The sequence below is a fragment of the Colletotrichum scovillei genome (assembly GCF_011075155.1).
Source record: "Colletotrichum scovillei strain TJNH1 chromosome Unknown Contig00004, whole genome shotgun sequence".
Lineage (NCBI taxonomy): Eukaryota > Fungi > Ascomycota > Sordariomycetes > Glomerellales > Glomerellaceae > Colletotrichum > Colletotrichum scovillei.
Genome location: NW_023336262.1, coordinates 453,811 through 466,333, shown reverse-complemented (window position 1 = coordinate 466,333; position 12,523 = coordinate 453,811). Strand labels below are relative to the sequence as shown.

At 50.9% G+C, this 12,523-nt stretch overlaps 5 protein-coding genes across 5 annotated transcripts; 2 read left to right on the top strand and 3 right to left on the bottom strand.

Moving 5' to 3' along the window:
- Positions 1-2,470: 2,470 nt before the first annotated feature.
- On the bottom strand, positions 2,471-3,622 carry HER10_EVM0002191 (uncharacterized protein; the record flags this gene model as incomplete). The annotated part of the gene is made up of 3 exons (XM_035471914.1): positions 2,471-2,848; positions 2,907-3,222; positions 3,282-3,622. The coding sequence occupies 3 exons, from the start codon at positions 3,620-3,622 to the stop codon at positions 2,471-2,473; spliced, it is 1,035 nt and encodes a 344-aa protein (XP_035334701.1).
- A 552-nt stretch (positions 3,623-4,174) lies between these two features.
- On the top strand, positions 4,175-5,890 carry HER10_EVM0009473 (NAD-dependent aldehyde dehydrogenase; the record flags this gene model as incomplete). The annotated part of the gene is made up of 2 exons (XM_035478959.1): positions 4,175-5,727; positions 5,779-5,890. The coding sequence occupies exons 1-2, from the start codon at positions 4,358-4,360 to the stop codon at positions 5,888-5,890; spliced, it is 1,482 nt and encodes a 493-aa protein (XP_035335233.1). The 5' UTR covers positions 4,175-4,357.
- A 110-nt stretch (positions 5,891-6,000) lies between these two features.
- HER10_EVM0006536 (CVNH domain-containing protein) lies at positions 6,001-7,376 on the bottom strand. The gene has a single exon (XM_035476119.1). It carries the CDS (start codon positions 7,227-7,229, stop codon positions 6,099-6,101), a length of 1,131 nt encoding a protein of 376 aa, XP_035335020.1. The 5' UTR covers positions 7,230-7,376; the 3' UTR covers positions 6,001-6,098.
- A 753-nt stretch (positions 7,377-8,129) lies between these two features.
- HER10_EVM0010157 (general amino acid permease AGP2) lies at positions 8,130-10,031 on the bottom strand (the record flags this gene model as incomplete). The annotated part of the gene is made up of 4 exons (XM_035479626.1): positions 8,130-8,601; positions 8,682-9,244; positions 9,310-9,472; positions 9,532-10,031. The coding sequence occupies 4 exons, from the start codon at positions 10,029-10,031 to the stop codon at positions 8,130-8,132; spliced, it is 1,698 nt and encodes a 565-aa protein (XP_035335283.1).
- A 1,012-nt stretch (positions 10,032-11,043) lies between these two features.
- HER10_EVM0001246 (uncharacterized protein) lies at positions 11,044-11,832 on the top strand (the record flags this gene model as incomplete). Its single annotated transcript, XM_035471001.1, has 1 exon — positions 11,044-11,832. The coding sequence occupies one exon, from the start codon at positions 11,044-11,046 to the stop codon at positions 11,830-11,832; it is 789 nt and encodes a 262-aa protein (XP_035334629.1).
- Positions 11,833-12,523: the final 691 nt, after the last annotated feature.

Sequence of the window (12,523 nt, the reverse complement as noted above, 5' to 3'; positions counted from 1 at the left end):
CTACTCAGACAGAGTGGCGGCTACTTCCGACACCTCCGAAATCTGATATGAGCTGTGTTCCCACTACTATAACCCATTCAACCTCAGACGCCGTTATGCTGATGGAAGAGCTTGCCCGAGTGGACGATGACATTGATGTTGATATCTGGGCCTCGTTTGTTGGCCCGTATGAAGAACGCTCCTCACACAAAACCAACTTCCTTCGGGATTTTTGTCGAGGAGCTACAGTCGATAATTTGAGTCAGATTAACTCCCCTAGTTTGAACATCTGGATGGATCAAAGGGGGTACAGGAAGCAAGACACTTCGCCTCGGCCAAAAGTTATGAGCGCCGACCACCTGCTCAGAGTGCTGAAACACAAGGTGAGTGATATCTTTGACTTATACTAATAGCTGAACAAATTCTCATCGATTTGCAGCGTTCGAATAGTGGGGTGCGTGGCATGGACAACGAAAGGCGCCTGATGTATGGTCCAAGTATGCAATCCAACAATTTGCGTTCATGGACTCACTATTTCAGTTACATAACAGACTTTGACCGTTGGGCGGCATTAGTACTTGCTGCGACAAGTTTCCGGACAGAGCGATCAGCTCTCAGCGATGGCATATTCAGGCATCTAACATTTCGAGCTCATTTTGATTTTGCCTCAGATGTGAGTTAGTGTATAACCCTCTTCGTTAAAGTACATGGTCTGATATTCTTAAGATGCAGCAAACATCGTCTGCAAAGTTTTGTTTGCAATTTCATCTGCCTTATTTTGCTTGGAGAAGGTCCATTGACATGATGCATGATCGTCGAGATAGTGGCGTTTTGACGCCCCTTCGTCAGTGTATCAAGGTTTCCGGCCCCTCTTGTAGGAGTCAAGACTACCTGCAAGACGGGGACATTGGCTTCCTCTATCAAGCCCACGTATCATGCATCGTTGTTGGAGACGATGAGAAAAGTTGGAAAGTGTTCTGCTTCGCCGACACGTTTTTCAATGACGAATCAAGCTGCGACGCACTGGCCGAGTACGCAGCTGAAGATCCAGAAGATTATCCAATGGACCTCATAACCCTCGGAAGAGCTACCTGCGATCTACCGTTATGGAATCCTCGACTATACTTCTTTCGTGTATTCAGCATTCGTCTACAGTCTATCTGGGAAGAATGGGAGAGCCTCACACTCCACTTTGAGGGTCAAGTGAACAGACTGGCAAGTCCATGACACCTGCGTGAATAAACTTGGATTATCCACTAACAGTCTCCCCAGCTTGCTCTCAATAAAGAAAAGCGTGCAGGTTTTCGGACAGAAGATAGGGCAATCGACTTCGATTGGCCTCGTCGCACTTGTAGTATTCTCGCTCAATTGTTCTCAACACTGTCTGCCACATTATACGACGTGCGAAAATACGAACAGGCACATGAGCTTTGCTTGAGATTATCGGAAGCTAGCGATTCGTCATATTACAAGGAGATCAGACTGAACTTGAAGAGAACGTGTGACGGACTGAGAGATTGTCAACGCTCTCTGGGCGCCTTACGAGAGATACTGATTCTAGAACAAGACCATGTACGCATCGGTCTGCCCAATCGTCGTAACGTTGTTGCCTATGGTTAACTCGTATATCTATAGGTTCAGACCAACCGATCGCTTCATCTCGCACGTAATCAAAATAAGGATTTGACCAGACTTTCTTGGGTGACTCTAGTAAGCTATTCCTCCTTTCCTCTCCCGGTGGATCAATCTTACCCGTATCTAGGTGTCTCAACCATTGGTAATAGCTGCGGCCATATTTAGCTGCGGTGGTGTCGAACTTGCACTTCCTCGCATTTCTCCTACAATTCTTTTCTTAGCCTTGCTATTGTGCACCAGTGCAGCCATCGCAGCCATCGTTATCGCGGCTTCACGGAGAGCTTTAAGTAGTTCAACCGAATTAGGGATTTCCCGCCAGCTTGTTGCCGATATAGGACCAGCGAGAGACAGGGATGAAAACGATAATCGCCGTCATTCGCCATTTTCCTTGCCGATTTTGGAGCTGCCTGCTCTTAGGCGCTCAGATATGCTGGCATTTACTCCACGTCGCAAAATCCAGTAGTCACGATCTCAAGCCTAGCATAGACTCAATTGATTCATCAACAGCATAGTGCACTACCCGATCTGGGGAAGAGAAAGGTTTGGGGTGGTTCACGGGAAGCCAGGATACTCGGCCAAAGACTGAGTCTTACGCATTCATGACTCAAGGAAATGTATACTTTGAAGTGATCACCAAAGTACTAATAGTATCTACATGCACGGGACTTTGGACAACAAAATCAGCATAAGTAACTTCTATTAGGAGTCATATCGATTCATGGAAACTCGTGAATGTGTATGAACAACAGCTTACGTATATCCCGATCACATTGATCCTGGCGACAAGGGTTCTGTTCGCCAGAGATTTCACAAGTTTGGCCCTTGAAGCTACATACTTGACAAGGCAACCCGCAAATCAACTTCCCTCCCAGGCAAGGTGTGGTCCTCGCGTTTCCACGATTTCCTCATCAGTAATTGCAATATAGTCCCGTTGTTGGGCTAAGAATTTCTTGATCTTGCTGACATCCGTCGGCTGGTCTCCTGCGTGGTCTTCTACCAGAGTCCTGAGGAATGCCTGGAGCCGCTCCTGCACCACCTCAACCCTGTACTTAGCCCATTGGTAGTAAAGCTCCGAATGCTCAGAAATTGGTCGAATGGATGTGAGGACTGAGTCATCCTTCACACAAGGGTTTCGGGGACGGAAAGATGTGATCATCGTGATACGCTCGGCACCCCCGATGGCTGCGAGGGCTTGATGTTCGACATATCTTCCTTGGAGGATGACTGCGGATCCCTAACAAATGTCATCACCTCAGTCGCAGTCGACAAGAATACAGGAGACTTTCACATACCATCTGCGGGCCCCTGACCTTGAGAATCTCGCCCGTTCCCGTCTTGATAGCTGTCTCTCCACCTACCATGTTCGTCGCATCACTCATCATGACAACACACACAAAAGGAAAAGCATCGTAATGCCATTTTGTAACGGAGGTGTTGTCCCCAGAATTCATCTGGGTCTTTTCCTGGTCGCCGGCCTTGCTCTGCACGGAGATGTTGATGTTGCCAACTTCGTACTGGATGTTGGGGATGAGATCCACCCCAGCGACTTGGGAAATGACAGCCAAAGTTTTCGGATCGTTCCAGGCTTGGTTCATGAACGGCGCGTACCTGCCTCCTATATGAGCTCTGCGATAACTTTTGACTCGTCTAAATAGTGAATAACATACTTTGGGCAGTGGCCACGCAACTGACAGGGTGCAAATCTGGTGCTGTGAAGGCAGTTCTCCCAGACCTCGGTCGTGAAGATCTCTCGTCTCATGTGCTGGATGGCCTCTTCAGTGAAGAGAGGGAACGGCTCCGAGCAGGCCACTTGGGAGATTCCAATATCCTCGGGCAGTGAAACATCTTTGAGAGACAACTTCTTGGGATCGTTGACGAATGCAAGATGCTTGTCCGGGTTGAATGTCTCGGGTTTGGCTGGGGTTGCTGGCTTCAGGTCGTCCTTGATGATGGGCGTGAAGCTGAGCTTTGCCAAAGGGGATGGAGTTGCGAACGCGATATCAGCCATAGCTGTGTTTACTGTTGATGGGTGGTTTATGAGTTCTTGTGAGTAAAGTAAATATGGCAACACAAATGTTCGGTATGTCTTGATAGCTACGATATTCTCTTCTCACCATCACGAAGGCCCCTTGATATAATTAAGACATCGAGGTGTGATGCACAGCTCATGTTTCACAGGCACAACGTTAGCACAGCCATCGCCGACGGTGTGTGTGCCACCTCGAGTTGGTTGGGCATCAGGCCGCCTGACAGCGCCTCCGAGCCAAAAAATATTGTCGATATCTCATCCAGGGCCAAGCAATGCATGCGTTCACGTGTGCCTCGTTTCATCGTTGTCATTCTAATCTTTTCGAGTAAGAAAACCCGCGATATCTGAGATGCAACCATCTCGGCTTCTCATCATTGAGTGTGATGTTCACAAAGAAGCCGATCCGAGATCGCACCCGATCCCTGTCACCCGCGCCCCGCTTGCGGTTATCAGTCCCGAGACCTGCTTCTCCCTCCGAACCCCGCACCGAAGACGCGCTTGGGTGTCCGGCTCTCATTTCAGTTTCCCTATCAAGAATGTATGTGGGACGTGACACCGATGAACGACTACAGGTCTCATGAGACGATAAAGATGAATCCTGTCAACTACCTGGGCGAAATGCCACGAATAGGGGATCACTCCATCTTACGCAGGCCTTTGAGCATTGATCGTTATTACCTCCCGCTTTGAATTCCTAACTGATCTTCCAATACGATGTCTTCCTTCGCATCTTCTTTGAAAGACCCTAGTCTATTTGTCCAGAAGTCATACATCAACGGTCAATGGACGTCGTCAGACTCTGGTAAGACCTTCCAGGTCACCAACCCGGCAACAGAAGAGTCCATCGGCACATGCCCCGAGTCAACCATAGGTGACCTCATCAATGCCATCGATGCTGCAGCCAAGGCATTCCCAGAGTGGAAAGCACTATCTGGCCGTCAACGAAGCCGTATTATCGGGCGCATCTTCGACCTCTTAGTCGACAACCAAACAGATCTCGGCAAGATCATCACCGCCGAGAACGGCAAAGCAAAAGGAGATGCCGAGGGCGAGGTGATGTTTGGGGCAAGCTTCTTCGAGTGGTATGGCGAAGAGGCCGCTCGGATCTACGGAGACATCATTCCCCACAGCAACCCGACTTATAGGACCCGGGTCATCAAAGAACCTGTCGGCGTCTGTGGCTTGATCGTGCCTTGGAATTTCCCTCTAGCGATGGGCGCTCGCAAGGTGTCGGCAGCTCTCGCAGCTGGGTGCACCGTTGTCATGAAGTCTGATGGGCTTACACCGTTCTCTTCAAACGCGCTAGCTGTGCTTTGCGAGAGGGCTGGTGTACCTCCTGGAGTCTTCAACGTTGTCACTGCACTCGAAAACACACCTCAGCTTGGGCTTGCTCTGTGTGAGTCAGACGTCGTGAAGAAGATATCTTTCACGGGCTCGACAAGAGTTGGCAAGTTGTTGATGCAGCAGTCAAGCAACACCCTCAAGAAATTGAGCCTTGAGCTAGGAGGCAACGCGCCCTTCATTGTGTTTGATGATGCAGACATGGAAATTGCAATTTCCAGCGTTCTCGTCTCTAAGTTCAAGGTCACTGGTCAGACATGCGTGTGCGCCAATCGGATCTTCGTGCAGGAGGGCATTTATGACAGGTTTAGTCAGAGGCTGGTGGAGGAAGTCAGAAAGTTCCGAGTTGGCAACGGCACAGACGCGTCGGTCACTCATGGACCCCTGACTAACGGCGTTGGCAAGGTGGAAGAGCATATCAAGGACGCCGTCGCCAAGAACGCAAAGATTTTGCTAGGAGGTAACCGATTACCATCAGCCGGCAAGAATTTTTACGAGCTCACCATCCTCGGAGACGTCGACGACTCGATGAAAGTAACACAAGAAGAGACATTTGGTCCTCTTGCGGCTCTAACGAAGTTTTCGACTGAAAAAGAGGTCATTGAGAGGGCCAACGAGTCTGAAGTCGGACTGGCATCATATGTCATCACGAACGACCTAGCGAGGTCAACCAGAGTATCAGAGCTCTTAGAGTTTGGAATGGTGGCCATCAACACCGGTGTCATCTCAGATGCTTCTGCGCCGTAAGTAACCGTGATTCGAATCATCTATACATGAAATCTAACACTTGCTAGGTTTGGAGGTGTCAAACATTCTGGCTTTGGCCGGGAAGGCAGCAAATATGGACTCGAGGACTACTTGACGATCAAGATGATCGTGACCGGCGGCATTAGCACGCGTCTATAGTAGGTTGTGACAAGTTTAGTGTGAGTTTGACTGTCAAATGGACTGCGCGCTGTCGATTGTTCTCACGCGCTGAGAGTCAACATGAAAGAAAGCCAAAGATTTTGACGTGGTTACAATGCCACTTATGACCGTCCGGTCACATTCTCAATTTTGTGTATCGCTAGAATAAAATTTCAATCCGCTTTTATGCTTCTTTCATTGTAGTCCCTCAAACAAGGTACAAGGTTCCGTTGTTGTTTCCTATTCTCTCATCCAAGTTGACAGAGCTGCGCACCCACTGGCCATTGCGGGACAGCTCGGCTTCGAGGACCTGGCCGCCCTGAACCAGACGGGCATCCCGCGCCGAGGCGCCGAAGTTGCCGCCGGAGTTTCCACCACGGCCGGGGATCTGAAGGACCTGACCGGGCCAGATCTGATCCGGGTTGGGGATGTTGTTGTGTCTCGCAATCTCCTCAAATCCCACGTTGAATCTCGCGGCGATGTTGCGGAGGGTATCGCCCTGCTGGACGGTCACGGAAGAATCACCACCACCGCCACCGCCAGAGGACCAACGGAAGCTGCCGTGGTCGTTCTCGAGAATTCTGTTCAAGCTGATGGTGCTGCTCTGCCACTCGCCATCACGACGTCTGCAGGAGGCATGGAGGTTGTACTCTCCGTGGGCGTCGAGACGGATGTCTCTAGATGAGCCGGTGAAGCCACCGCCGTAGTTTCCACTGCGAGGCTTGTCGTCACCATGGCGATCGTCGTGATGGCCGTGGTGATGGTCCTTGGGCGGAGAGTGAGGGCGATCGTGCTCGTGCTTTTGGTCGTGCTCGTGCTTCTTCTCCTCGTCCCGCTTGTCCTTCCAGTCGGACACACCATCTTGTAGCTTGTGTCCGGCGAAAGCTCCCGCAACAGCACCGATGAAGGTGCTGGTCTTGCTGTGGCCGAAGTTACCGCCAACCTTGTGACCGCCGAATGCGCCGGCGGCACCACCGGCGAGAGCACCGGTTAGGCCACGCTCGCCGTCTTCACCCTCCGGGCCGTTGGATCCAGGCGGGCCGTCATTGCGGTAGCCCTGGTTGCCGTAATTGCCCTGGTTCTGGTAGGGAGGAGGTCCCGATTGGTGCTGAGATTGGCCGTAGCCTCCTTGTTGCTGCCCGTATCCTTCTTGGCCGTATCCATGTTGCGTGCCAAACTGCTGCTGGCCTTGCTGACCTTGGCCGTAGTATGAGCCGGCCTCACCAGAAGGAGGACGGTCTTGTTGGTAGCCGCCCTGGTGATGACCTCCCTGCTGCTGGTAGCCACCTTGCTGGTATCCACCCTGCTGGTGTCCACCGTTGTTGCCGTAGTAACTCATGATGATTGGTTTTGTTACAAAAAATACAATTCGAACTTGGGTATTATGTTGATGATCAGAGATGTCTCAGAATCAGATGCTACGAGATCAAGAGCTAAGATGCGGGGAAGCGAAGGTTATATAAACTTCCTTGAGCCTCCAACAATGGGGTCAACGAAGCTTGTGATACATGTACGGATCTCCGTACCTAAGAATATTTACACCGCCGCCATGGTGGGGTGAGGCTTATGAAAGTCTCGACTCAGAATGTCCGCGCGTATCCTCTCTGTCGATCCAATCGGGAACACCGCGTCAAGGTTCACGGCCCACCGCGCAGACACAGCCCCGGGAGTCGGCACGGCTCTTGGTATGTAAACGAACACGTTAAAGTCTGGGCACTCTCGGGCCCTTGCCACGTAGCTTGTTCTGATGTTTCTAAAAGCTTCTGAACCAGGCCAAACAGACCCAGAGGGATGCACAATGGGACCATCAGGAGCCAAACGAGGCCCGCCACAAAGCCCCTGATTGTCTGTCAGGGCCCCCTTAACAGCGCCACGATGAGCTCTTTGCCCTGCATCTCAAGATGATAGGACCCTGCTGCCGCCCTGAGACCCCTTCCCCGCACAGTGGCTGGAGAGCAATGGCGTCAGAGGCCTTGAAAGGTAATATCCGATGTTGTTTACGTAGGGACCAGCCGAAGCAGTGGCAATTGAAAGCCACCGCAGTCATCGGCATGCAGTGCTCGGTACAACATATGCCTGTGAGGTATTCGCATTCGACAAAATCCAAAAGGGCAGTGTAGCTATGAACGAATCAATCGTGCGAGTGCGAGTCCGATTTCCGAACCTCAACACCTCGGAATTGTGTCAAGAACAGCGTGCAGCCCGATGTGTACTGTATTCATAAACAAAAGGTTGTAAACTAAACCCGAGGACTCCGGGACGCCCGACTGAGTTTCATGTCGACCCTCACCAATTGTGCTAGGCGTCTGCGGAGCCCGACCTCATTCTCGTTACCCGCCATCGCCGCTTCGTGTTCATCGACTGTCGGGCGGATCCAAACCAGATCAGCGTGCTCGGGCCTGACGAACTGAGTGCGCTTGAGGATCTTCCAGCCGCAGAACAGACAGATCGCAAGAAATCCCATGGTGTAATTGCTGAAGAAGATGCCAATATCCCACCGGCCCCGTAAGAAGATGGCATACCCATAGAAGATCTCCACCGCCATAAGCCAGACCAAAGCAACCCAAGTGCCGTAAGGCTGGAGATATCCGCGGTAGGGGAGATCGGATCTGTTGAAGTTCTGGGCTTTCAAAGCTCGGTAGAAGAAGAGATAGTTGATGCAAATGACGATGTAGGTCACCAAAGTCCCGCCAGTGATGAGGTTTGTGAGCCTTTGAAGGTCAACTCATGTTAGTGCATCCAGCACATTATCTTTGGAACAGGCCGCAGTGAAGATGGATCATCAACTTACCAAGTCAAAACCTTCACGGAGCCACTGCCCAACTTGAGAAACGAGAGACAGGCAAAGGCGAGTGCAACAAATAGGCAGTAGATGGGAACACCTTGCTTGGTGCATTTTGTAAGAAACTTTGGAGCGTGGCCATTCAATGCCAACCCATAAAGACTCCGAGAAGAGCAGTACACGTAGGCGTTACCGGCCGAATAGATACTCGTCAACAGAAGAGCGTTGACAAAGTGGGGTAGCACACCAACGTTCATGTTCTTCATGGCAATGACGAAAGGTGAGGCGGCTCCGGTACCCGTCTCGCCAGAGCTTAGGACACTCAGGAGTGTCGGATCGTTGGCCGGCAAGACGATGCCAACACACAACGCGCCGCCAATGAAAAAGAGCCCGAATCGCCAGTACACGGACTTGAAGGCTGCTTTCATGGTTGTGCGTGGCCGCTGCGCTTCGCCAGCAACGGTGGCAAGGTATTCGGGGCCGACAATGGTGAAAGCAGCTTGCCATAGTGCGGCGAGAAACCCATGGAAGCGGCCCAAGTCACCATCGTCAATGTACTCAACAAAAGGGCCCTGTTCTTAAGTAAGCGATTTACGATACAACATCGACAGGCGTGAAGGAGGTCATGGTGTCATACAGGCTTGGACCAATTACGGAATCCGTATGCATCACGCTGCGGATTACCTCCAACCATGGTGATGAAGGTAAAGAAGAACAGTATCCCGATGAGGAGAAGTTTACCCCCTGCGAGCCAAAACTCTGTTTCACCAAAGTACTTGACCATGAGTGCATTGCAAAGGCTGGCCGGGGGCAGTTTAGTAGGATATCCTTCGAATCCAACTGCCAAGATAGTACATACGCGTAGAGCACAATGCAAACGGTAATAACCGCAGCTGAAGGGATGTCGTCTCTCCAAAAGGTCAAGACCATGTCCAAAGCGGTGATCTCAAATGGTATGAGAAGCGCTTCGAACAGGAAGAAGTTCCAGCCGATCATGAAACCCCAGGCGTCATCAACCCAGGCACTGGCGTGATGGATGAATGCAGCGCTTATGGGCATGAAGACGGTCATCTCTGCAAGTGAGTTGTTGACTTGGGCAATAACCAAGGCGTGGAGCACGAATGCAATAAGTAGACTTGCCGCTCCTCGCATGAGCCCGTACCCGATGCTGACAAAAAGGGCAGTCCCAATAGAGCCACCGATAGCTACGAACTGGACTTGACGCGGAGTAAGATGTCGTTGCAAATGGTCGGGTGTGTGTAAGATTTCACCGTTGACAACTTCAGTCTTGTCACTGGTTTTGGAATCCATCTTTGTGACCGAGGCCTTTGGCTCTAAGGCGATTGACGGGAAGCTCATGTTGCCCAGCAAAGCAGAGTTGGCACAATGCTGATGCTGATACGACAAATTTTGAGATACTTCGGATCTAGAGATGTCTGGAGCAGCTTTGAAATGAAGAGTATGTGAAGTTTGAATGGCAGACGTCTTGAACTAGGGGGCTCATCAGCTTAAGTATACCAGGAAATCTTAGCGCGGGCCATCGAATGTCACTGAGAACAAGGAAGAGATTTAGGAGGACCTATCAATATTTGCCAATTACACCCTACCCCGGATTGGTCCCATCGTTTTCGACACGCAATGCTCGGACGCTAGGCATAATTTCGGGCATGGGTTCAAGGTGATATGCCTGGTTCACCGAGGACTCCACGTATCTGACTAGTATTCTTGTCCGCCTCTCTAACCCCGCGAGAAGGCACATGGATTGCTCCAGTACCTTTCTTGCAATACTCTGGCTTACATTTGCGACTAGTGTGGATTTCCGTCTCGGGACTTGTTTGATGGCAGCTTCTCGCACACTAAAGTCCCAAGTGGAAGATGGGCAAGCTACATGCTCTACCGAGAAAGGATTTGCTAGCCTTGTGTGGGGTAAGAAGCTGAGGACAGACGGGGATGCACAATCCATTAGATCTAGCTTTAAACTATGATCGCTTTGTGGAAAGTCCCCATTTGGAAGATCTAGCCGGTAGGTGTGGGAATTGGCGGCTACACCTAGTCTCGGGTGACATGGGTCGGGTAGCCGTTGTTGACTCCAGGCGACAGATCCGGTATCATTGACCTCGACTACAGACGATAGGTCCTTGGCCTCTCGAACAATAATGGGAGATAGTGACTATGATGGACTCTTTGATAACATGTTCGTAATGTTGTACTTTCGGGGTCCACGCCGGAAGCATCTTCATTTGGATGCCCGGGCCTATGGGTTGTCATAAGACACACGACACAAATACAAGGAGCCCCGACCGATCATTCTACTCATCGGATGCCCTCGCAAATCAAACAAATTATCCAACGCCAAGATTAAAGAGACGCAATGCAGGACTCTGAACTCCAAGAGATCTCGTCGGCTTTTCGAGCTGCCCGTATCAGCAAAGAGCCGATCGATCCCCCAACCAAGAAGTGGACAAGTCTCGATCCTGATAGCGCTTTTGAGGTTCAAAAAGTCACCGTCAAGAACGCCGTCAGTCAAGATGGCGACAGAGTCGTTGGATATAAGCTGGGTAACATCGCGAAGGTCATGCAAGACGCCTTTGGCCTCGACCAACCCGACTATGGCTTCCTCCTCGCGAGCACTTTCATCTACGAGGGAACGACTCTGAGCCTCAAGGATTTTATCAAGCCTTATGTCGAGCTTGAGCCAGCTTTCATCCTCAAAGGCCCTCTGAGAGGCCCAAATGTCACCGTCGCCGACGTCATCAACGCCATAGACTACGCCATCCCCGCGATAGAGATTATCGACTCCAGGGTACGAGACTGGGCCATTGACCTCCCGGACACACTGGCTGATAACGGATCAACCGGCGCCGTCATCCTAGGTGGTACGCCTCGCCGACTTACCGATCTCACCTTGAGCAACACGAGAGGGATGCTACGTTTCAATGATAAGGAGGTCATGTCGGGTAACACCAGAAACGTACTCGGTAATCCACTGTCCGCAGTGGCCTGGCTAGCGAATAAACTTGCAAAGTACGACGTTGGGTTCGATGCAGGGCAGGTTATCCTGCCTGGTAGCTGCCTGCAAGCAGTGCCAATGCAAGAAGCTGGTCGCTGGTCTTGTACGTTTGAGGGATGGGGGACTGTCGAGTTCGATGTCGCTAAATAGATGTCATTGTGTCAAATTGGCAGGCAGGAATCAAGTGCATGAAGTCTTCTCGACAGATATTCGTAGAAATTTGCAGTTATTTGATTACAGCCAGTAGACACGAATTCACATCCAAATTCATGCACACAGTCCACCTCCCACCAGAACGCCTGAGGAATTCGTTTAAGCGTGACCTGCCGCCAGACTCGCCGTAAACTTACCCGGCATAAGTTGGCAAAGGACCTCCGGATACGAGAGATCCGCTCCCTGCGAAAGTGGTGCTTGTCAAGAAACACAGAGTCACGGGGGCTTGTGGTTGAACTTAGACGTAGTCCAGACCTACCCGGAAGTGGTTAGCAAAAAGAGAGACAAACCTAAGATAGTGAACAGATACGCTGTTCCGAATCCTGATAAGTCACCCGACGCCTTGGAAGCCGAGCCGATCCCTGCTCCCGATCCCTGTAAACTAAGTCGGGTAACTAAAGTAGCTCAATGCTGGAGACCCAAATACAATCAATGGCTGTCATCCCGATCGCTTCCAAAGATAGCCCGCATAGACCCTACATGTAAATCTACCAATTTACCGAGTATTTCAGACCTAATCCCGTGATTGCTACGGATATCTTGAACTGAAAAGAAATGGCAGACGTGCCGGAGTCGAACTTAACTCATAAGACTAGCGACGGCATCATCAAAATGATGAAGAACTGAG

Excerpts from the sequence above, each read along its gene's own strand:
- HER10_EVM0006536 (XM_035476119.1), bottom strand. The coding sequence starts at position 7,229 with ATGAGTTACTACGGCAACAACGGTGGACACCAGCAGGGTGGATACCAG.